Here is a 24,497-nt window from a genome sequence, read left to right as displayed (position 1 = left end):
TTAGAGTATACTGAACAAGGCAGTCAAGAGCGGCACCTCTGAAGAATCCAGTTTGAAATGCACTTTGAGCTTGGCTTGATAAAGGCACAGAGCTAATAAATAATGGATTTCTTTTCAGCTGGCTTTATGCATTTAACATGGTGTTGTTGGTGTGTGTGGTGTTTTGAATGTCTCATCCGTTTTTAGCCACTAAACTCTTCAAGCTGGTCACTTACCTGAGGAGGGAGAGAGAGACAGACAAGAAAATAAGAGCAAAATGTTTTGCTAAAATATTAATAATCACAAGATTGAAGTAAAATAAAATATTTACATAGCTGTATATATTTAGCAACTCTGACATCGGGCCACCTCTGGGGAGGAAGACAGCAACCAGCTGCCAAAACCAGACATTATTGCAAAGAGACTTAAGAAAATTTACCACTTTTGCCAGCACTGAGCCCAGGCCATTGAGCTCAGAGCAGCTGTATGGGAAAGCCCTTCAAGGAGTGGGGGGTCAGACTCTCTCCCAGGCAGAGAGAGGCAGATGTAAATTCAGAGGCTTCTTTACCAAGAGGAGGACGATGTAGTAAGTCCTGGACACAACTGTTTGCACTGCAGAAGAGCAGGGGGATGAGCGACAGGTAACCCTGGAGCTGCTGAGCTTTTAAAAGAACCAAGGACTCTCTTAAAAGAGAGGTGAGAGCAGAGTAGGAGAAGCCAAATACGTTTTGTTAGGAAGAGAGCAGCTTTAACTGCTGGGTACAAGGATGTCATCTCTGTCAACTCCCTTCTGAGTAGGGATGGAATAGGTGGGATGTCTTCTCCTTCCTCTCCAAGGAGGTGATACAGGAGCTGACAGAACTCTTGGGCAGCAGCTACCCAGGCAGTGCTTCCAGGGTCTGACTTGCTGTCAGCACAGCCCCTGGCAGGCGGTGTTGCAGGGACAGTGGAGTCAGGAGACAAAGTTCCTGATTTCATTCTGAAGTGACAATAAGAAAGCCAGGCAGGAGCATGTCCAATGGAGACATGCACCACTGGCAGGGGCATCCTGTGTTGGTTGGTGCCTGTTTTCATTCTGAGACTTCCTGCAGACAATCCTGTGCTTGCATCCCCTCCGAATCAGGAGGCAGTTGGTAGACCTGTGTTAGAAACACAGGTGAAGAACTGGTGTCTGGCACAGGGGTCTTCAGGGTTGCATTCCCTGAAGTGACAGTGACCTGGCAGGATTTTAGACAGCTCAAGAGAGGGAAAAATGAGCTCCCTTCTACTTCCAAATGATGAAAAAAGAGGGGAGCAACTTACAGATGGCATTTTCTGATGAAATGTCCCTAAAATGGGATTTCAAGCCTTGTTGTTCAACTTGAAATTAATCTTTTTAAGTCTTTTACAAGGCCCTTGACTCTGCTGGGTGAGCGGAGCAGGGCCGTGCCCATATCCCTTGCTGAGGCAGAGGAAGCACTCTGTTCCCCAGCTTATTTCCTTGACCTGAGGGACACCAGCAATATCCAGCTGAGCTCGGACTGCCGGGACGGCGACAGAGCAGGTTCTCCAAGTAGCACCTCCAGATATGCCAAGGGCAGCCTCCCTGGGGCAGAGGACACAGCTGGGCACCGCTGCAGCACAGCACAGTGCTGACAACCAGTGGAGGAAGGAGGAAGTGTGGCAGAAGTGACTTGAGGCAATTAGATCCCTGGCTAGCGGAGATTTAGCGCCCGAGGGTTTTTTTCCAGTAAATCTCAGTACAGCTTATCTACCCAGGAGAAAGGCGCATGTGAGCTGCTTCTGTTGCTTTCAGTCCTGTGGGCCAGGGAGCTGTGGGAGTCAAAGCCTCATGTTTTAGCTACTGCAGTGCTCTGTACGGAGTGCTTGGCTCTGCGCTTGACACGATGCAAACTGGGAATCGCCCCAGTACCACAGAGGTGCATAAGTAAATCTGCTGCTGTTTACACCACGGGGAGGGAAATCTCGAAGGCAGCAGCCAGGAGGGGACTCGTGGCACCGAGTGCTCATGTAGCTGATGGGTCATCTGGGTCAGAGTCAAATCTAATGCTGCTTCGCCATCCTAAGTGTAGCTGTTGCTTGAGTACACGTGCCTGCAGTCAGAAAGTGACATTTGAGAGCTCTGGAAACACAGCATCACTGTTCATCTGTTGGACTGAAGAGTTTAGGGATTGACCTTTATTATTTTTTTCCTCTTTTTGAGATCAGTATCGTGTGGCATGCAGGGAGTTACAGGTGTATGACACTGCTCCATCCCCTTAGCAACAGGGATGGCACAAGTACCGCTGGGTTTGACTTGATCAAAACTGCAGATACCAGCACTATGTCTTCTCTTGCAAATGGGAATCATATAGGGTTTGCGTTGTATAAAATAGAGGGATGGGAGCTAATGCTTTAAAAAAATGTCACGAGGCCATCACCAGTCATTCGTTATAATCATTTTGAGGGGATAAATGAGTAGAGCAGAAATGAAGGGTGACAATTGGTGAACAGGTTTTGGCAGCCAGACAGAAAATAAATAGGAGGGAATGAGTCATTTCAGGAAAGCTGTGTGATAACATTGAGTGGTTGGGTTTTTTCCCTAGCATATATATTCAAATATGTATATATATTTATTAAATGAACATTAGGTTAGATTTATCAGTCTCCAAATCTGGAATGGTTATATTTTAAAATGTCCTTTGCAACTCACATTAGGGCATTCAGGAAGGAGAATAAATAATGCTTACAACTGACAGCTAGAAAACAGATCCCTTGAGACCTGACCTCACACTTTTGTGTCTCTGTCTCCCCATCTATAAAATGGGATTGATGCATTTTGCAAATGCTGGGGTTTTCTTGGGATTGAGTTAATTTGGGGGAAGAAAAACAACAAACAGGAGAAACACAGGCTCAGGCTTGGAATCTGGAATATACCTGTGGAACTTGAGCAGTACAGCTTTGTGCCCAGTATTTGCAAATGGGAAGTGTGTCTGTTTGAGTGTCCCTGTTAATTTAGCAGGGCTTTAGTAAATTGTTTCATATTTGATTTGCAGAGCAGAGGAGATAGCTATAAAACTGCTGAGGTTTCACTGATTTAAACCCCCCAAAATAGCACAGCAATTTTCTGAATATCTTGTGCAAATAAACAGCACAGCTCTTGCCTCTCCTTGGGATATTTCTCTGCTTTGGGAATGGCCCTGATGGTGACCTGCTGTCAAGTCTGCGAGTGGTGCTGAGTTGGGTTTGTGTCCTGGCTTCAGGATAACAAATTTCCTGGCCCTCTCCCCTCAAGGTTATGATCTCTAGCCGAGGTATAAACATAGCATTCTCTCTCCTCCTACTGAAAAATGCACCAAAAGAGAAATGCTGTGTGAGCATTTTAATAGTTTTGTGATCAGTAAGAGTTGTTACTGTATCTCCTCTTTTTGGATGTCCATTAAGAGGCTCAGGGGCTATTCCTCAAAGGTCTTAACTTCCTCAGCTCTGCTGGAGTGAGAAGAAAGCCAGGAAACAAAGCCTGCTCTCCAAACGTCTGTCTTTTCTTCTTGAAGCAAAAGCTTTGTGCAATGATGTTGTACAGTCCCACATCTGTGTTTTGCAGTCCTTGTAGCAACCAAGCTGGGAGCTGTGCTGTCATTTTTCTCAGTCTTGTGGTGCTTTTGCAACATCATCTTTGCAGTTCCTTCAAAATTCTCCTTCATTTAAATTTGGTTTAGGATTAGAAACCTTTCTATTCTTAGCATCTAGCTATAACTGCTCTCTAGAAGAGCTTTGAAGATTATAACTGAAGACAATTAGTAGGTTTTATAATGGCTGCCTTCCAAATCTGTAGCTGTTGTCATGCAGATTTACTTGATAAACTGAAGGCCTGTTCCTACTACAGGAAAGACAAGACCCCTTTTATTTAATTATTTTATTACATGTAGCAATTTTTTTTTGAGGTTTAATACTTACAGTTAGAAGTGGAGGACCATATTTTCCTGTCTCCGCATCTAGAAGTTGCTACAGAAGAGGTGAAGTAAACTGTTTTTCCTGTTGGGGGTGAAGACAAGAAATACTTGTGGCAAGGGAATTTTTGGCTAGACAGTAGGAAGAACTTTGCAATGGCCAAGGTTTAGCTTGGAAGAGGTTGGGATTGCCTAAGGACAAAGCGGTCTCTCCATCGTCAGGGCTTTCTCCAGACAGGTGGTTGTATATGGCTGGAAAAGTTCAAGAAGTGCCTCTGCCTCCCTGCAGGAGCTCTCAGTGCCACTTCCAGATCTGTGGTCTGTGATTGTCCCAGACTACAGCTTTGTTTCCTCCTCTCCTGCATTTTTCTCCATTTAGAGCAGCAGTTCCCACATGCTTAGTTTGGAGCTGCTGTCCCGGATGTCCCACTGAGGTTTCCCATTTCTGTGCCTGGGTTTATTAGCTGAAATGTGGCAACACAGCTGGTCCCATAAGTATGCTTATTGCTTGCGATTTTTTTCTCGCTTTGCAGCTTTTTATGAATATAGTGCATATGGCTTTCCTCTCCAAGGAGCAGTGCTATTTCCAAACTTTTCTCATGTGAATACTGTGTATTTCTGAAGGCAGGATTTCTCCCTTCCCCCACCAGCCCTGCATTTGTGGCTTTTCCTGTCTCTTGTGCCCTTCACTGGCTGAATATGATGCACTAGAGCTAAGTCCAGTGAAGCAGTCGTGGATCTGGATCCTGCATCCTGTGGGATGCTATCACCAGTGCTGACCCTTTGTGCAACTAATACTTTATGGTATCGATGCAAGCTCACTTCATGTTTATGGCTCTTCCTGTGTTACCTGAAAGTAGTCATTTTTGTATTAGAACTAGTTTGTCAAATTGTCAAGGAAGGTCTGCCACGTAGCTCTTGCCTCCCATGTAGTAACATCAGTGCTGACCTCCTCTAGCTATTGAGAGGCAGTGATTTTCTGCCATATGATACCAGGATGCAATCAGCAAGATGGAAAGGCTAGAATCAAGAGCTCTCCAGGGTGCGCTGCCTTAATAGGATTTTAAGAAAACATCTGCAAGGCCGGCCCCTCAGAAGTGAGCTGCATAACATGTCCCAGCAATGAGGAGCCTGTTTTGCCAGCGAACTACAGGCTGCAGCCCTTTGCTGGCTTGCAAGTGCCTGTATCCTTTGTCAGTGCAAGTCTGGTCCCAGCCAGGGAGGTCTCTCACTTAGTGTAACCTTGGGGAGGGAAACATGACTGCTTTTAGTATGGTCAGTGCAGCTGTCTGTTTTATTTTTTTCCCCAACTTTGCTGGTCATCAGACCTGCTTTGAGTCTGTAACAATCTGACCTGGGCAAATGAGCTTCAGGCTTGAAACCTGGCCGGACACTGTGGAGATGTTTTTGGCCTGTAACCCCAGGAAACACCAAGCCGCAGTACAGTGGAGCTCTTCTGCCTTCCAGTGGTCTGTTACCTCATGGTTATTTAGTAACCCAAATGATGATGTCTGTGTTGATGGCTTCGTCCCTGGTGTGAGCACATTGGCTTTGGCAGAGAGAGTCAATGCATGTCTGTTGCCCATGCCCTTAGCCTGAACATGTTTTGAAATACATCTTAAATATTTTTTCTGAAGGAAGGAGGGCTGAGGAGCAGTTGCCTTTGCCTACCCAGTGCCACTCTGCACTCCTAGTTGGAAAGCAGCCTGCCCTCTCACATAGACTGAAGACCCCAGAGGGGCTCCTGTGCTGAGAGTTTTGCTGCCCACTTGTTTTCTTGTGCCTCACCCAAGAAGCTTCATGGCCTGCACTGATTCTGTTTTGACTAGATCTGCTCATATGGGCTTTGGGGCTCTTTTCCCAAGAACATAGAGGGTGATCTGGGATGGCAGAGAGGCACAGGACAGTGGCTGAGTAGAAACAGCCGATGCTCTATGCCATTTGCTGACACGAGGGTGCAAAACTCCAGCAGTGTCAGAGATACATGGTTAAAAGGTACCGCACAAAAGATTAAATTCCGGTGTGGTTAATGCTTGAATGTGTTGTTTTAAAGCTCTGGTGACCTGCCGGCCGGATGAATTCCAGTGTGGCGATGGGACCTGTATCCACGGAGCAAAGCAGTGTGACAAGGTGCATGACTGTCCTGACAACAGCGACGAGGCAGGCTGCCTCCAAGGTAGGTACAGACAGCTCTGCACTCCTCATGCTCTGTGGTGTAAGCCTGCAAGAGCTCTGTGGCCACTGGAAAGGGAAGAGACCTGCGCTGCTCCTCTGGGCCATGGCAGGCTGCTTCCTGTAGAGAGTTTTAAGCCATTCTGGCAGCGGGGTTGCTTGGGAGAGATGATTGTGCTGACCAGGCAGACTGCATGTCTTGAAAAGTTCCTTGCATGATACTCAGGCTTAATGTTCGTTTGCTTAATCTCATCCCATTTCTGCTAATGACACCCTCTTGAAGCTTTATGTCAGGCTTTTTGTTGTCATGAGCCTCGTCTAACTTAGTTGCTTTCCTCTCTTGCCCGACATGACAGAGTCAGCATGTGAAAGTCCCAGCAAGTTTCAGTGTAAGAGTGGAGAGTGCATTGACGGAGGCAAAGTGTGCGATTCACATAGAGACTGCAGGGACTGGTCTGACGAGCCTCTGAAAGAATGTGGTACAGTACTTGCCTTCTACGTGTTGCTCCTGTTGTAACTGCTTCCCCTCTCCTCCATCTGGTGCTCACAGCTTTGAGTGTAACCACATGTAGCTGCTAATGCTATTTCTCACTCTGCTCCTCTTTCCTTGCCTTTATTCTCTCATCACCCTTCATATGAATATAATTAGTAGCCTAGTCTGATCATCTGCAAGTTTGAACTGTGCCCTTCTCAGCTCAGCTTTTATTCTTTGGAGAGATGTATGAACTGAGCACGGGACTAGGAACCAGGAATTCCCCCTCTCCCCACATGCTAGTGTCTTCCACAGTACAGAGCAGTTCATTTAGCCTCATTGCCTAAATTATCTTGGAATTGTAAGATAGTGATAACATCATAAAGATTTAGCACTGGAAACATGCTTTGAAGCTGAAAACACATAGAGTGGCAGCAATCACTGAGAGATGACTTCATCCATTTCTGGGTTTTACATGTTGTTGCTGCTTCCCTTAGAAATGACAGCAGGTTAATCTCTGAAGCGTCCTGCCGGCTCTGGGCTGGTGAGAATGAGCAAGCCGCGAGAGCTGGGTCTGCATGAGGGCTGTCAGTCAGCAGAATGGAAAGCGCAGGCCAGAGAGCTGTGACACTCTCAGGGCAGCCCCTCTCTCACCTTTCCCACCAGGCATTGTGGGCACCAGCCCCAAATTGGAGCATTACTCAAATGCGTTTGTTTTTTTTTTTTTCACTGCAGGCATCCCTTTCCATGACATGGAGCACCAGTAGCATGGAGCTCAGTGCCAGCTTCTTAAATAACTCAAATTAAGGAAGAACTGCTAGTCTGTCCTCTGTATCAGACAAGTGTGTGTGCATGCCTAGTGAGGATGCTCTTACCGTGTGCTTTCAGTATGCCCTTGTTTTCTTCCACACTAATCCACATCCCCCTGTCTTTCTGAGTGGGTGTTGCAACTTGTCTGTCTGTGGAGGTCTCCCAACAAAGCTGGCAGCCCAGTTTGTCTCAGGAGACCAGGCAGTGGCACAGCACAGCTGGGCTTAGTGCACAACCTTACAGTGGTGCCATGGCTGACTTGGTGCTATCCCAGGCTGACGGTGAAGTGTCATTTGAGTTAGGAAGCTGAGCAGAGAACAGCCCCCAAAGGAAAGATGTTTCTTTAAGAGTGCAGAATGGTGTGGATTGTTGTGAATGTAATGCTCACCCACAAGTAATCCATGCAGAAGGCAGGAGGTGCAGGGCATGCTCCTCATCTTGGTGTGTCTGTCTAGCAGTGTGCTAGACACTGCAGTGCCCTCCGAGATTCCCAAAGAAAAGCACGGCAGAAGGCAGAACATCGCTTGTCTTATTTTAGGCAGGCAGTGAATGTACTGCTGAAGTTTGGGTAATGGGCAGCAGCTTCCCAGCAGAAAGAGAACAGGCTAACATCTCTGCCTGGCTCCTCCTCAGCTCCTATTGAGAAGTGCAGCAAGTGAACCAGCACTTCATTTACAGTCTCTAAATCCATTCCATAAAGCACCTCTGAAACCAAGGGAATCATCTGAGTGAGGGTTTGCTTGTTAGTCGAAACAGCCTTTGTAGTATTTTGCAGAGACCAGTTGTGCATGTTTATGATCCAATTTGCTAGAAGCCTATGCAAGTGTAGGAATAGGTGATACCCATTAATAAACATCATTGAATAGTGACAACACACAATGTAACTGTGGACACCTTCTGGGAGCCTAGTGAATGTGCTCTATTAATAATGTATTGATATCTGTATGTGCGTGTCTTTGATAGGAGGGTGAAAGCATCCCAGAGCTGAGATGGAGTTCCTTCTGGCATGATACTTTCTTAGTCTTACTGACTTAATTGCCTTGTGGTTGTTTTCATTGTCTTCCAAGAGCACTGGTTTAATGGCTCTGCTGTACTGCTCACCTGGAGTGTGCAAGGAAGCAAGAAGTAAAAGATAAATGAAAACTTTGTGTTTAAATTGGGCAACCTGGTCTAGTGGGAGGTGTCCCTGCCTATGGCAGGGGGGTTGGAACTCGATGATCTTCAAGGTCCTTTCCGACCTAAACCATTCTATGATTCAATGAAATTGCATTACAGATTGAAGCAAATCAGTTTTGTTTGTTCTAGTGAGCCCTCTATCCGTGAAATCCCACAGCTGCTGTTCAGCGGTCTTACTTAGGGAGAGGACTTTCTCTTCACCTTGTGTAGGTTAATTACAACAAGAAATGTTATTTCTGACAGGAATCCAGCTTTCCTCAACCTCTCATTCAGTTCTAGTTACAATGATCCATTTAGTCTGTTTTTCATTTCAGCACTTGAAAGCAGGATCAGAGAGATGGCCTTGGATTAGACAGGGACCCAGGAGAGGGTGGGGGCTGTTGCTTCATAAATTGCACACTTGGGCTGATGCAGGCGGCCAGCAGAGACTGTCATGTGGGAGGTGTTTGTGGGAGGACTGTATCTCAGTGCTAATGGAGTATCTCTGACAGACTGTACTTTGGTGTTTTCTGGAATCTTCACATAGGTCATTCCTTGGAGCTAGATGGGAAAATAGTACAGTATTTCAAAAGAGCTGGCCCCTGGGAGATGAGACTCCCCCAGCATGAATTATTAAAGCTCAGAGAGACTGTTCAGAAAAGTCAACATGAACTAGCGCATGGGAAGAAGGAGTCTCCTGGAGGGAGCCCTTAGGTCCCTTGGAAGTTTCTCGCATGTGGCAGAACATGCTCAAAGCAGCAGCTCTCTGATGGGATGAGATGCAGAGATTCACATATGCTGTATCCCCAGGGCTCCCTGTTCATTTAGCCACTAGCTTTCAGTCCAAATGATCCTACAGTGTTGGTTTGGAATAATAAAGGGCAAGAAAGTGATATGGTGGTGACCTCCTATCTGTGAAGTCACTTGTATGCTCTATGGGGCCAGCTCCTCGCTACCAAAAGCTGTGGGAAAATTTCTGAGGGCCTTGACCTCTCTTAATTTTATTCCATCTTATAACTAAAAGCCTTCCTTTAACATAGATGATCCGTATATCCCTTCCAGGTATTAATGAATGCTCTATGAACAACGGTGGTTGCTCACACATATGCAAAGACTTGAAGATTGGTTATGAATGTGAATGCCCGCCCGGATACAAGCTTCTGGATAAAAAAACGTGTGGAGGTAATTTACATGCAAACAGCAGTCCCTTGTGTTTCACCATACAGAGACGTGATTATATTCACTTCAGCATTGCTCCATCACAGATGGTTTGATTTCAAGTTATTGATGGGTTTCAAACACTCCTTTCAGACATAGATGAATGTGAGAATCCAGACGCTTGTAGCCAGATCTGCATTAATTACAAGGGGGACTACAAATGCGAGTGCTACGAGGGATATGAGATGGACACCCTGTCGAAGAACTGCAAAGCTGTAGGTAAGACACCCCACAGGCACTTAAACTCTGCTTGCTCAACATCACAACTCCGATAAGAAAACACGCTTGCGGGGCTGAGGCTAGGGGAACAGAAACAAAAGGGAACTAGCAACGCAAGCAAGCAAAGACACTTCATTTTGAGCAGCACAGAACTGCTGCAATGATAGCAGATGCGTCTCTAGGCAAGAACTACTGATCATGCAGATCAGAATATTTTAACAGTGTACAGAGTGAGATTACAGTCACTAGTTGGCTGTTTGAAGCTGAAACCAGAAACGATAGTCTCTTGACAGGTGTTATTAAAAACAGTGCAGCAAAACCATTTAGTGGTAGTAGTACTAAAAGGAAGAAAACATCCCAATTAAAGCACAGTAAAGCCACCTCTCCACCCTCCCAGCCTCTTACGCCAATACCAACATGAACACCAGCAGTTTGCTTGACCTTATTGCAAAAATGAGTGTCAATGTCAGAGGGATAGAAAGTTGAATTGTGCAAGACTGAGCATTGGCCATGCTGAAGGTTTCTTTTATGGCAACAGTGGGTCTCTTGGGGAAGGGTGAGTTATCTGCAATAAAAAACTGCTGCTCTAGTGTTATCCTGCACATCCATGTAGCCTCTTTTTCCCAAGTTGGTATGGTATTTTACAGTGTCCAGCTGTCCTCATAAAGTCTTTTAGTCTCACACCTGCAGTGAGTTAGGACTGACCTAAATTCTGGGACACTGATCTGCTTGTTGGTTAGAAAATTCTGTTGCGCCTGAGAGTCTGTGCTGGGAACCCTGCAGCACCACATATTCCAGACCTAGAACCTTGTCCCAGCTCTTCCCTTTCAGTATCGTGCTCCTCAGTCCCCTTTTGTCCTTCTCAGTGAAAAGAAGCTCTTCACTAGGATCTTCTACTGGCCACTGTTAGAGACAAACCAGTCTAACCCACTAAAGCTCATTTCTGAGCCTCCCATCCTGTCTCTACCTTAAAGAGAGAGGTGCACAAAGAATGAACTAAAGCTTTAGCTGTTTGACTCATAGCTTATTTTAGCGACACTTAAGAACATAGAGAATCACCTCGCAAAGGGCAAAGATGTGCACCTCTTGATTTGAGCCTAGATGTGTAGGTACATGCCTCCCACAGTAGGAAACTGGACTCCACTGGGGCCCACTGTGAAAAACTGGCGGCTTAGGTGCTGGCTATGGTCTTCTAAGCAAAATAACTATTGGGTTTCCACATGTCCCGCTCTCCTGTCAACTTCATGCTCCATGAGAGGCTCTGGCCTGGGATCACGACTACAGTAGCTGTATTACCAGCAACCAGGCTGCAGGCTCTGGCCCTACAAAACAGGGATGTGAACTGCCTGAGCCCAAGTGCTCAGGTGGACTGTGTGAGTTCTGTATGTATATGACAGTCAAAAATTCCTCCCTGGCAACCAGTCCTGGCTTTGCTGGATTCAATGTGGCTCTGTCATGCCACATATCTTCGGCTGCCTCCCTTCCCTCCAGCCAGCCCAGAGGGCTCTCTTCCTTGTCCTGACCATGAGCCACCAAAGTGTGGCCCATGTATTTTGTATCTAAAATGTGTAATTGAAGGTGAGAACATTCCCCAGAGTTTTGCTTGTGACTTAGCAGAATGGGCAGACCAAGAGCCAGTGTGCATCTCGTAGTGACCACAGAGGTGCTGCAGTCCTCCATGCCTGTGTGATAGCTCTGCCTCTGGAAGCCGTTTACATTTGCTTCTGGTGCAGTGCAAAGCTTCCTTACAAAGCAGAACTGAAAGTGACTGATAGTTCTGTTGGTGTTTGAGAAATGAAAGCTGAATCCAGCCCTTAGGTCAGCTGCTAAAATGACAAATGTGCTTATTTTCTGTGGTAGGCAAGAGTCCGTACCTGATCTTCACCAATCGCCATGAGGTCCGTAAGATAGACTTGGTGAAAAGGGACTACTCTCGCATCATTCCCATGTTGAAGAATGTCGTGGCACTGGACGTGGAGGTGGCAACGAATAGAATATATTGGTGTGATTTGTTCTACCGAAAAATCTACAGGTAAGGAGGAAGAGAGGATGTGTGTTTTGGTACCTTTCCAAAGCTGTGGATCAATCTGTACCCCTTAAGGATCGTCTGCAGAGAACAATGCAGGGTACAGTGAACCTGAGGGCTTTTTTTCCACTTACTGGGTTACCTGTTGTGGCCCAGACCTCGTAAGCTTGATTAACTCGTAATTGATAACGAAATCAGGAGCTTGTGCAGTTGTCTGGTTTGGTAATACAGGAAGGCTTTTTGTCAATAATAGATCCTGTGCAATAGATAGATTTGTGCAGTTACACGTAGACTCTTGTTTACTGAATCATAATATTGCTAAGCGATGCTGCGCGAGACTGCTGCTGTGCTGTGTGCTTGCTATACGTGAAACCACAAAGGACTTCGCATCTGAAAGCACAAAGGAGGCAAATGGTGGGAGCGAGGAGGAAGCAACACAGATACTAGCTGCCCACTGTACTCTCTGGTAGACTGGGTTTAAATTCACAGCACTCGACCACAGTACACATTCTGTAATTCTCATTCTCCCTCCTCCTTCACCTGATTTTATGGCATCCATCATGTTATTATGTACTGGGGCTTGTGAGTGTGCCTAGTCAAAAATGCATTTAATTTATGCGCTGAAAATCCCCCATGTATATTCTGATTTGTAGAGCTATTGCACCCTATTGCAGCTTCTACAGTGATTTGTTCTGGATTTTAGCTAATGATCAGGCAAAGGTGGATTGGTTTCAGTGTGTGGGTGCCAAGCCAGGGTTTCTGCAGGCTGTGGTAGCTCCCATGCCGTTGGCAGGGAAATTTGCCCAGGCTGTGCTGAGCATTAAGCACTCAAGTAGCCAGGCAGGTACCCTGAGCAGCCCTGTGGGGCTCTGAAAATGGGGAGATGGTTCAGAAGAAAGCGGGCTGCTTTCACTGTGTCTGACTCTGTAGGCACAGGCAGGGGTGGGTAAGGGCTTCATATTCATACGCAGAGAGTTGTTCAAGACACACTGGTCCTCCTGCAGCTCTCTGACAGTGAAGGCACTGGGGACCCCTGACTGTACCAACTCTTTTTTTTTTCCAAACAGCAGAATTTTTCTTACTTACTCCTACTTGCATTAGCTTTGTTGTAAGTCCCGCCTTTTCTGCAGAGCAACCTGTGCAATCATAACTACTTAACGACGATCCTGTTTAAGATACTGCTACTATCACCAATATCAAACACTTCTAAACAAAAGGCTACCACATCCTTCCAGCAGAGAACGGGACTCCACCCGCAGGAGTCCTCTGGGGAAAAGCAGTCTATAGTTGTGAGAGGCTATTGCAAGGTGAAAACTATGGTACAGGAGGTAATTGCTAGCAAGAGTTCCCATCTTTCTTAACGATCACCTCACTTGCCTTTACAGTCCCTCTCCTATTGAGGTGATGTCCCCGTTGGGGTGTCAGAAGATATTTTACAGTAGTTAGTTACTGGGAAAATTGAAATGTCACCTCTCTATTTCAGCCCTCCCATTCAGAAAGCCACAGGAGCCTCACTTGACTTCCTCAGCAGTGCAGCAAGACCCATTAAGGATACAGCACAGCAGCTCACGGCAGTGGTGGTCAGGAAGCGTGAACATGGCTGTTTCACTGGGCAGGAATTAATTGACCTGGAGTTGTGTAGTCAGAACGTGTGGTGCTCATCAGACTAAAACAACAGAGTCTTGGGAACATTGTCAGATGCCCTGCAGAACCCCAATGATACTGTTCATTTGGTGTTGGGTCAAAGAGAAACAAAAAACATTCCTTGTAGTGAAGATGCAGTAGCTTGCTTAATCCGGGCTGAGCCTGTGTAGCCATTCCAGCCTGGGCCACAGAACATAAAACAGGGTTAAAAATTCCTTGGTTTTGACATTTAGTTCCAAGTCTGTGATCTGATACTCGAGTTGTCTGAGGTCCAACCCCATGCACATCTGCATGGCCCTCTCTGTGCTGTCAGTCCAGTGACGAGTCCTGTCTTTGCAGTGCCTACATAGACAAAGCGAGTGACACTGCTGAGCAGGTGATTTTGATAGACAGCCAGTTGAACTCTCCTGAAGGACTGGCAATAGACTGGGTTCATAAGAATATCTACTGGACGGATTCCGGTAACAAGACCATCTCAGTGGCCACTGCAGATGGAAGCAGGAGGAGGACACTTTTCAACAGCGACCTCAGTGAGCCAAGAGCCATTGCTGTTGATCCCACGCGGAGGTAGGTGTAAAGACCACAAACATTCCCTTCACTAACAGGGATGTTCTAGTCTTCTTTCTGCCCCTCTTCCAAACTTGCGGGTGGTTCTCATCAAAACTTACAGATGCCCTTTAAGGTAGATAGATCCATTGAATTTAAATGGGACTGCTGAGATGGTTCAACTAACTCTTTGGAAGGCCACTGCTGTTAAAGTTCTGAAAATAATGGTCAGGCCATGTGTTTGATGGGCCTGAGCTGGTCCAGGCACACAGGTTGTGTTGAGGAATTAAGTAGTCTGTCTGACATGTGTATGGGGTACTTGGATAAGTGAAGTCCAGGTACCTAGCAGACACACCAGGAGACAGTTTGCATGGGGTTACTAAGGTGACATTTTGCATTCTGGTGCAAGTTTTGTGGCAGAGCACCCTGTGGGACACTATGTTGCTCCACTCGGTGCATATCAGAATTAACTGCTTTGGCTGAGGGGCTTTGCTATATTAAGGAGAGAACAGTACACCTCTCACTCCAATCAGTGGTACAGATCTCTTACACTAGGGTCCAGTGGACTGTTTGCTTGCATCTGTCTCTTTCAGGTTCATGTACTGGTCTGACTGGGGAGACAAAGCTAAGATCGAGAAAGCTGGCCTGAATGGCGTGGGGCGGCAAGTGCTGGTGACTGACAACATTGAGTGGCCAAATGGCATCACACTTGGTAAGTGCCCAGGTTAGAGCTGCAGCACCCACTGTGGCTCACATAAATTTATTTCTATTGTTAAATAGGAAAAAAAAAAATTGTAAATGTGCAAAGGCACCTGTGTACAAAAATCCTGGAAATGCTCTGTCACTTACTGCTCACCAACGTGAGCGATTTTATTGCAGTAGCAAGCATAGGTTGGTAGGTCTTGCCACAGTCAGAACCTCATGCTGCAGGAGCTTTGAGTTGCTTTCAGGTGTGCCTTATGGCAGAGGGAAATTTTGGGGGAGGATGCAGAGCTGCAACAACCCTTTGCAAGTCCAGGAAGCATCAGAGAGTCCTTGGTGCTAGTGTTTCTGGACCTGGACCTGTCTCAGAAGCACTGTCAAGATACTTCATTGGACCAATTAATGCATGGTGCATCAAGGAAAGAGAGAAAGCCTGTTCCCCTTCGACACACCTGCCCAGCCGCAGGTAGTGAGGTAGTGCGGGTAGCCGCAGGTGCGGGTAGTGAGATGAAACCCAGCTTGGCTCGTATCCTGCATCCTGCTGGCACACAGGGGGCTGCGGTCGTTCTCGCTGGCGCACTGAGTTGCAGGAATGGAAGGGAGGTTTCCTGTCCTCATGGGGCAGCAGGGGACAGCCTCCTCTGGAGTTACAGCTGTACACTGTTAACACCAGGCAAATGCAAGGTTCTCTGCTTGGTGTTTTATATTTGAAAATTCTGGCCATGACAGGGATGCAGGAGAAAATGCCGCTACCATTGCATAGTGTTGAAGTGTTACTGCTGTGAACAAATAATGTTGTCCTTTAGTAATTAAGAAATTAATTAATGACTTGTTTAATTACAGAACTTGTTGTGTGTTGGCACTCATCCATGTGCATTCTGTTTAGTGAATCTCATCCAAAATGAGTGAATTTGCTTCAGGAATAGAAATACAGTGCTTAGCATTTTAAATAATACTGGATCCTTCCCTCCCACTCCTACCTGCGCCCTCCCCAAAGCCGAGCTGGTTGTGGCAGGAGTGTCCCCACCACCAGCATTCCCCCAGCCTGCAGCACAAGAAGGGTTTCTGGACCCAGGATTCTTCACTGAAAATGCGTAAATCACACATCTTCTTCAGAGAGGTGTTTCATTTGAATCACAGTTGTTGTTCTCCAGCCAAGAGGCCAAGGACTGAATAGCCTCGAGAGGGATGAAGCTTCTCGTTCAGGCACTGATGGAGTGACTCTGGGAAGCCTGAACTGCTGCTGGCCTGCTCCTCCTGGTAACAAAAGAACCTCATTGTACAAAGCTGCCAGTCAGGCATTCCCCACACACACAACAGAATGTTCCTCCTTTTTAATCTTATTTATAGGGCCTTATCCCAGCATATCTGGGCACTGATTCAAAATCAGAACTAGTGTTTAAAAAAAAAAAGGTCCAATAATAAAGAGATTAGTCATGCTGCCAGCAGGAAAAACATGCTGGGCAAGAGAAAAAGACTTGCAGGAGCTGTGTGTAATTTCGCTTCATTGTGTTTCACTTCTCAGATTTGCTGAATCAGCGTCTCTACTGGGTAGACTCCAAATTGCATTCACTGTCCTGCATTGATTTCAATGGCAGCAACAGAAAAGTTCTGATCTCTTCTGTTGACGATCTGAGCCATCCTTTTGGCTTAGCAGTGTTTGAGGTAAGAGTTGAAAACGGATGCAGAACAGACTGGAGACTACAAGAGGTCTCAAAGCTCTTCTTGATTAAAAGCTCTGCCTTTTGCATAGCACAGAAAGCTCATCGAGGGTGTTCGCTGCTATAGAAACCGATTAACCTGGTGTGGGTTCAGTTGTTTTCTAAATCCCTTAATCGGGAGCAATGCATTGTCTCATGTTTTTACCTAATGCAGTACCGGTGTGTCTGTGAGGGGCTGGTGGTGCCTAACATAACACGTCCCGCAGAACTGGAAAATGGGCATGGGTTTTCCTTGATGTGAACTGAGCCAACTGGCTGTGCAAAGGCCAAAACTATTAGCAAGGGAAGGGAGAAGCCACTTACTGTGATCATCAGGTGGGACAACTGCAACGTCTCAGCTTTTGAAAGCCAGACTTTATGGGGAGCTTCATGGGCTCAGAGCAACCCCTCGGCCTGCAGTGGAGCACTCTTGCTGCTCTCACCAGCTTTGTTACATACCATCTTTGCATACCTGTGTTGCATTTTCTGGTGCCAACAGAACCCTCAGGGGAGGACCGCCCTTTAAATTTTGCAGCGTTGGCTAGTTGTTTCTGTTGTCCATCCCAGCATCTGCAGAAGTATCCTCAGAAACGTTTTCACCTGTCTCAGGAGTCTCAAGGCTTCAGCTGGGAGCATCTGTGCCAGCAAGGCACTCGCAGGGCTCCCCCTGCAGTCACTGTGCACCAGTGCGTCTCTGGGGACATGGCATTAAAAAAGTGTTTGTTCACCTAGTTCTGAAAGGGTCAGGTAATCCTCTTTCAGACTGAACTGCTCCAGTTATGACACACAAACCCTGCCACACATCAGAGAAACTTCCCTGGCCAAAAAAATATAGCTGTGATCCTACAAAGACATAAGCCTGTTTTCCCAAAAGCGTTAAGGCTTCCAACTCCTGCTTGATTATGTTCTATTGAAAACCCAATTAGTTTTGTAGATTCAGTGCTCTCGTATAATTCAGTGTCACACTGTAGACTTACTAAAAGCAGTGCGGTAATTAATTAAATAGTAGTTCAGATCCTCAAATATCATCAAGGAAGAACTAAGACCTGCTGAGATCTGCAGATATTACTACGTAAATGGGCATCCATGTGTCTGCCGTTAGTTTATACACAACTGCCCCGTGGCAGGGCCCAGGGCTAACGGCTTTCTTGCAATTTGTATCTCATCTAAGCATGTGTTCAAAGCTCTGCGTCCCCCATGCTACCCCAGGAGTACTCCAGGGGTATGGAAGACATAATTCAAATTCCTGCTTTGCCTGGGTGGAAACAGAGAAACAATCCAGCTCTTCCTGCCCTGGTAGAGGATTGTGAGTATCACTAGCCTGGGGCAGTGAAGTCTTCTCTCTTGAAGCTAAGCTCCTTTCTGTGATTCTTTAAATTATTATAGGAACAAAAGCTTCGGCTTTGGCACCTCAGTCTAGGTAAGCTATAGCAGAGAAAGGTGTCTGGTTGGCTCCCTGTGAAGGTGTGTGTCACAGCCCCCTTTCTTTTCATTTCACTTAACTAGGTTGGCTTTTGACTCAGCAAAAGCCTCATCCTTAAAACCCCTGTTTCTCCCATGCCATGTGTGTGATATCTAGGCATCTCACTTTGGGCACGGGTTTCCCCCAGACATTGCTGCTCTTTAGTTTTATCTTTATCAGCAGTGTTTGGAAGGATCTCTTGGGTTATTTAACCTCTGTACACCCTTCCTCATCTTTTGAACATTAGAAATGGCAGTGTCCCCAAAAAAAGAAAAAAGCTACAGATAGAAGTAGCATGAACCAAAGGTGCCCCAAGGTAGGAACACAGTGCACTGACTTGGTGACTACTGGAGTTTAATCCTACTTGAGTTGGATTTGAGCGGGGCCAGGTCAGAAATCCTGTGCATTTCCTGCAGGACAGAGTGTTCTGGACTGACCTGGAGAATGAAGCAATCTTCAGCGCAAACAGGCTGAATGGCTTGGACATCTCCATTTTGGCAGAAAATCTGAATAATCCTCATGACATCGTGGTATTTCATGAATTAAAGCAGCCCAAAGGTAAGACACACCCTCAGGGTCTCATGGCCCTAAATCAGGTTTATTCGTGCTAGTAAATGAAATGCTTCCTGATGTTTCTTGATGAGAGAGAAAGCACAGGTAACAATGTGAAATCAATGCCTAATGTTTGAAGTTCCTGCATAATTAATTCAGCAGCAGCATTTATTGAAAAGTCTGCATTTTGTTAATAGCTGTTTAATTAGCATCTTTGATAACAGTGAGTTACTCTCATCACTGTGACACTTGCCATTCATTATATATTTGGGTGGTTTTTCTAGTAGTGTAAGGTTTCACTCTACTCCAAACTGTAAAGATGCTTAAGCAGCCCGATAAATTGAGGTAGGGAATGGAAGAGCGTCTTCTTCAAGGACCTGATGTTTCTTTGCCAAGAACAAGAAATAAATAATTAGAAAAATAACTTGTCTTTTCTTTCATCCTTGAGCAGCTCCAGATTCCTGTGAGCTCAGCCCCCAGCCCAATGGCGGCTGTGAGTATTTGTGTCTTCCCGCACCTCAGATCTCTCCCCATTCTCCCAAGTACACGTGTGCCTGTCCTGACAATATGTGGCTGGGTCCTGACATGAAAAAGTGCTACAAAGGTAAATACAATCGCGTCACTGTTTCGCTATTCCAACAAAATCATACTTACAGTGAATATAGTTCCTGATGGTGGAACACAAACACTGGCTTTTGTATTCCGCTATTTGCTGCCTTCCGAACACAGATAAGTGGTGTCCTTTATGGAAAGCTTGCTTGTTTTTGAAAGCATAACCAGAAAAAGATACAACAGGAAGAAGGTAAAGGGAATAAGGCCTGGCACTAAAAGCATGAATGGTCAATAAATCATTAAAATTCGCCACATTATTGCCCTATAGATACTGAATCTGGAGAGGCCACAGTCATTGCTGATAATATCCTGGAGAGACAGGTGGTTTTGCTGTAGCTTTCCCTAATGTGCAAATAGTTCCTGATACAAATTCAGTATCTTCTGAGGTACTGAAAAAAAAAACCTAAGTTTTTTAACTTCTGAACTTCCTTCCATCCAGCGTGCTTTATTACTCTTAATAAATTAAGCTTGACTTCAGGAAATCATTTGTGTAGCTTTAGGCAGAGAACTATCGATGGTCTGACTATTTGGTAAATAGAATTGGAATTTCGTTTCTGTTTCTGATCAGTAAACATAACAATCCTCCCCGGATTTATATCACCATTTGTGATTTGCTTTGGTGCTCACTTTAGCGAAATTTCATTATTGCTCTTGCTTTTCAGATCTTCCAACTACTTCAACTACTGTACCGGTTTCTACAACCGCAGCATCCCGTACTGCCGGTACCACGACCATTGCAACTGTACTTGGCAGCACCAGTAACACCACTGAAGTCATCCCCAAAGCTGTATCTGAAGCTACGATTACCACCCCAAGTTTTCATTTCCTTTCCACCACATCCATCCTGGTAGATTCTGAGATGACCACTGGAAACAGCAATTTATCACAGCACTGTAAGAGAATGAGATTCTTTTTTTATTTTTCTGTATATGCTGTATCACAAACACTCAAGCACTGGTGGGACACCTGACCTAACAGGTCAGACTCAGGCACATCCTGTTGCACAGCGGGAGACATCAGGTTTTCTTTCTGCAGACGCCTCTGTTACAGTGGCTGATATGCTTCCAGCTGCTCAGGACCTTAAGGGACTTACGTCAAGTTTTCATCCAACACACATGAAACGGAGTCTAGAGATGAGGCCCCAAAAGTTTATCGGAGTCCTTCCCTTGTTCCCAGTACTAGTTCATCCCAGCTTCAGTGCTGTTTGTAGTGCTGCATACTGTAATATGGATGATTCTACAGGCACTTCACCTATTTTAATTGTTTAATTATTAATGCGATCCAGCACAAGTTGTGGGTGAAAACTGCCTCCTGTCCAGCTTTAGCCCTGCTGGACGTCTGCAATTACGACGGCCGAAGATGAGCTGCATCTGTTTTTTTTTGTGGTTGTGCTTTGCATGTTAATGTGGCCTGATCCATGACACACATTTGAAGTTTTGCATTACAATATCAGAAAAGTATCCCAATGGAGAGCACTGACAGGCTCTCCTCAAGTTCCCCCTATATGAGTGAGTAATGAAATACCAGCACTGCCTCAGTGCTAACAGGAGATCCCTCTAGAACCTGCTGCCAAGGTAAAGCAGAAAAGCTGAACTGCTTTTCCAAAAAAAAAATTCTAGTCCAGAGAGAAGACTTTACTTTTCAGGACTGTCATTCAAGACCCCAAACACATGTAGATTGCTTTAAAAATACTTTTTTTCCCTAAATGTGTCACGGAGCAGAACAGGCAGTTTCCACTGCATCTGGAAAGCAAAAATGAACTGTGGCTGTTTGCCTGGGCTGCTGTTTGCAGGGACAGCGATGCAGCGCGCTCTGTACTGCGCAGGGGAAAGCAGAATCCAATTTCTAACATTTGTTCTTGTAAGGTCTTTTTGTGCAAATTTCTTTCAAATGCAATAATTAACTTTTTAATAAGCCATGGAAGCAAGGTGCTTTAATTGTCCACATTTGAAATAGTCTGGCTTATTATTAAGTAAATAACTAGAACAACCTGCCACAGGGAAGTATTTAAAAGGATAAATTGCCTTTTAAGTTCCATGAATTGGTGTATCAAAAGACAAACTACAGTTCATTCTTCCTCTCTCAATTCCTGATATTTTAGCAAAAAATAAATTTTCTGTGCTGATCCCCTATTGTAAGACCTCAGAGTAGACATTTTTAAGTATATAACTTGAAAAAATATTGATTTTCTTTTTTAATTGTTTTTTTTCTATTGAAAGTACAATATCGAGTTTTGGGGTCATTCTCGCGTGCTGAGGCAGACTGCAGCAATGAGTGATATATGTGTCGAATAACTCCTTAGCTGTCAATAAATTTAAAAAAATGATCAAAAAGAAAAGCTGTGCAGATGGCTTTGAACTACATTCTTCTTCTGACAGCTCAATAAATCATTAATTGTGTCAGTACTAGAAAGTGTTCTGTGGATTTTGAGGAGCACTATTCACCATCCCCTGATCCATGCATGGAATTTCCATTAAATGTCATGGTTTTTAGAACTGGCCTCCTTTTTTGCGCTTGAAAATTAGAGGCACGAGTACAGTCACTTACTCATCTCTGGTTAGAGCTTCTCTATCTGCTGCCACTGTACTGAGCACTTCCCTGAACTGGCCACACTCTCCTGGTGTGTCGTTTCCAGCCCTGCGAGGGCAGTAGCACTTTCTGGCCAGGCTGTTTATCGTTCCTAAGAAGCAACAGCTCACTTAGCCCAGATTTGTGCATACATGCTTTTTATCTTCTCCTTAATAATTTTGTTACAAAACTTCTCATAAACTCCTTGATTACAAAAGCCTTCTGATGGGCAGAACAACATGGTTACTAACATAAAACATTCTTTAGACGCAGGTTAAAAACCAACAAATGAATTAAATGATCAGAATTACTTCTGTAATTACAGATGCAAATAATGACCAAGGCTTTGATTCAACTGTGACAGCAGCTGTCATTGGAATTGTCATTCCTGTCGGTAAGCTTATTTGATTTAACCTTTGCAGGAGCTCATGCCAAAACGCTAGTGTAAATACACTCTTCCCATTTTCAGGGTTGGGGGTGGGAAAGGATACAGGACTGTTGAAATGGGGACGAGAGCCCGGCTTTGAGAAAATTGTGCAAGGATGGATATCTACATGGGAACATCGCAGCAGACTCATGCCTGGCTAACAGCCCTTTCTTTCCCCTTTCCTCAGTGGTCATTGGCTTGCTGTGCATGGGGGGATACCTCATCTGGAGAAACTGGAAACGGAAGAATACTAAAAGCATGAATTTTGATAATCCAGTGTATAGGAAGACAACAGAAGAGGAAGATGAAGACGAAATCCACATTGGGCGGACTGCCCAAATTGGGCATGTTTACCCAGCAGTAAGTATCGGAAGAAACTGCCGATGGAGGTGGTCAATTCCATTTAGATACAGAATTATCTCCTGCCAATTATTCACCATATAATGACAAAAAAGAGAACTTTAATAATCATTGAATAGGCAGAAGCCTAAACTTCTAGGCAGCTCCTGCAGTTGTCTTAGAATATAGTGGTCTGTACAATGAGATACTCTTGTTCAAATGAAGAATAATTGTCCTAACCAGTATACATAGCCAGTGTAAAGCTAGCTACTGCAAGACCTCCATATGTGACAGCTGATTACTTATCCTCTACTGGATTCCATAATAGCTGTTCTTAGACTGCTACCAAGGGTCTAAACTGTCTCAAGGCTAACTTGAGTTTCCTCAATAATATTTTCTCTGTAACAATGTAAAGAAGAGTCAGAATCCTCATAAGGAGGCATGAATGAGGTTCTGTAAGAAGTTAAGGAAATTTGCCTTGGCAAGATTAAGCTCTACAAAAAGCAAGCAGTCCTGTGTATGCAGCAGAGAGAACCTGTTCCGCGGTGCAGTTTTTCTGTAAAGAAGCCTCTTTCAAAGCAGCAGCCCTGGTCAGATGAAGCACTGCCAGTTATAACGGCATTGTTATTTTTAGAAGAGAGCATAAAGATCCGTAAGTAATGAGTGAAGGCAATGCAGGTTCTCTAGGCAGGCAGGCAGGCACATAGGTAATGCCCTATATTATCTAAAGATCCTGCTAAAGACCACACTAGAGAAGGTGTCATCCCTTACAAGGAACTTTTCAATACACAAATAAAGTACGCTTCCCAACACCTCTTCAGTAACACTTGAGTGAGCGACCCCATTTGAGGAGGAAAAAATCAGTGCATAAAATAGATTTGTCACCAGTACACTAGAGACAACAATGAGATTTTTTTAACAAGAAATACAAGGTAGTAGCAGTATCACAAGTCACAAATTTTCTCAAATGTGGTGGTGGTTTTTTTTGCTTCACAGCGTGTCGCATTAAGCTTAGAAGATGACGGGTTGCCATGAGGATGAAGCTGCTGCTCCAGACAACACACTGAACAAATTTGCTTTGGATCACAGAACCTGCTTTTTCTTTTCGATCGTTATTTATGTTGCAGAAGGGTAACCACAAAGTTATAATGAACTGCAAACATCCAAAGGATGTGAGAGTTTTGTATGTATAATCTTTTATACACATTTTAACTTGTTGCACTACCCATTTGTGATAGTGAATAAGCGACAGCTGAGCTACTAACTCAATGTACATAACCAGCCAGGCTGAAGGTTCAGTAGCTATTGCTTTATTTTAAGACTATATTTATAGATATTTTGTAAATATGTTGAATATGCTTTGTGGCTATCCATCAACATAAGTAAAACAAATTCTGTACAGGCAGTTTAGAAATATTTATTAACAAAATCTGGATTATAAGATCTGTTCTGTAAATATAGTAGAGGGGTGAGAGTATTTATTTTTTGTATGTTTGGCTTGCTGTGCATAGATTATTTGTTTATATATCTATCTAGACTAGATAGATATATAGGCATATAAATATATACATATATATAAAAATATATACATATATTTTAAAGCTACTAGCCTACGTTTATCAGAATTAGGAATAATTGAATTTTTACAGGATGTTTGAGAAGTTTGCTTTGAAATCTTAAGACACTAAGTAAGAAAGAGCTGTAGGGTAAGACAGCTGACAAATGAAGCACTCCTGTTTTCCAAACTGGCTCATAAGGGTTGCTTTTGCATTTTCCAGTCTATCCAGAAAGATTCATCTGCAGTGCTTTTCACTGAAGAGCTATTGCTTACAGCATTTCAGGCAGGAGAAACTTCTACAGCACCCAATTTTTGTGGTTTGTATTGTTGCTTTTTACAGCTTGGTACAAATTTGATTCAGGTTTTTTTGTTTGTTTGTTTCTAAATGCAAATATAAATGCTTTTCC

The 24,497-nt window shown here is 44.6% G+C and overlaps 1 protein-coding gene across 1 annotated transcript in view; it reads left to right on the top strand.

The window, feature by feature from the left end:
• The window catches only part of LRP8 (LDL receptor related protein 8), a gene marked incomplete at its 3' end in the record, with an annotated part of 189,632 nt that extends 166,065 nt beyond the window's left edge, over positions 1 to 23,567 (top strand). Inside the window, exons 6-19 of the mRNA XM_082484536.1 lie at positions 5,962 to 6,084; positions 6,437 to 6,559; positions 9,580 to 9,699; positions 9,829 to 9,954; positions 11,815 to 11,986; positions 13,964 to 14,191; positions 14,764 to 14,882; positions 16,398 to 16,537; positions 18,451 to 18,592; positions 19,038 to 19,190; positions 19,861 to 20,091; positions 22,092 to 22,160; positions 22,381 to 22,553; positions 23,529 to 23,567. Of these exons, the coding sequence (XP_082340662.1) occupies positions 5,962 to 6,084; positions 6,437 to 6,559; positions 9,580 to 9,699; positions 9,829 to 9,954; positions 11,815 to 11,986; positions 13,964 to 14,191; positions 14,764 to 14,882; positions 16,398 to 16,537; positions 18,451 to 18,592; positions 19,038 to 19,190; positions 19,861 to 20,091; positions 22,092 to 22,160; positions 22,381 to 22,553; positions 23,529 to 23,567 (1,958 nt within the window). The remainder of the gene's footprint in view (positions 1 to 5,961; positions 6,085 to 6,436; positions 6,560 to 9,579; positions 9,700 to 9,828; positions 9,955 to 11,814; positions 11,987 to 13,963; positions 14,192 to 14,763; positions 14,883 to 16,397; positions 16,538 to 18,450; positions 18,593 to 19,037; positions 19,191 to 19,860; positions 20,092 to 22,091; positions 22,161 to 22,380; positions 22,554 to 23,528) is intronic.
• Between the last annotated feature and the right edge of the window lie 930 nt (positions 23,568 to 24,497).

The sequence above is a fragment of the Vanellus vanellus genome, assembly GCF_965231255.1.
Source record: "Vanellus vanellus genome assembly, chromosome: 5".
NCBI classification, from domain to species: Eukaryota; Metazoa; Chordata; class Aves; order Charadriiformes; family Charadriidae; genus Vanellus; species Vanellus vanellus.
This window is presented reverse-complemented; position numbering and strand designations above follow the sequence as displayed.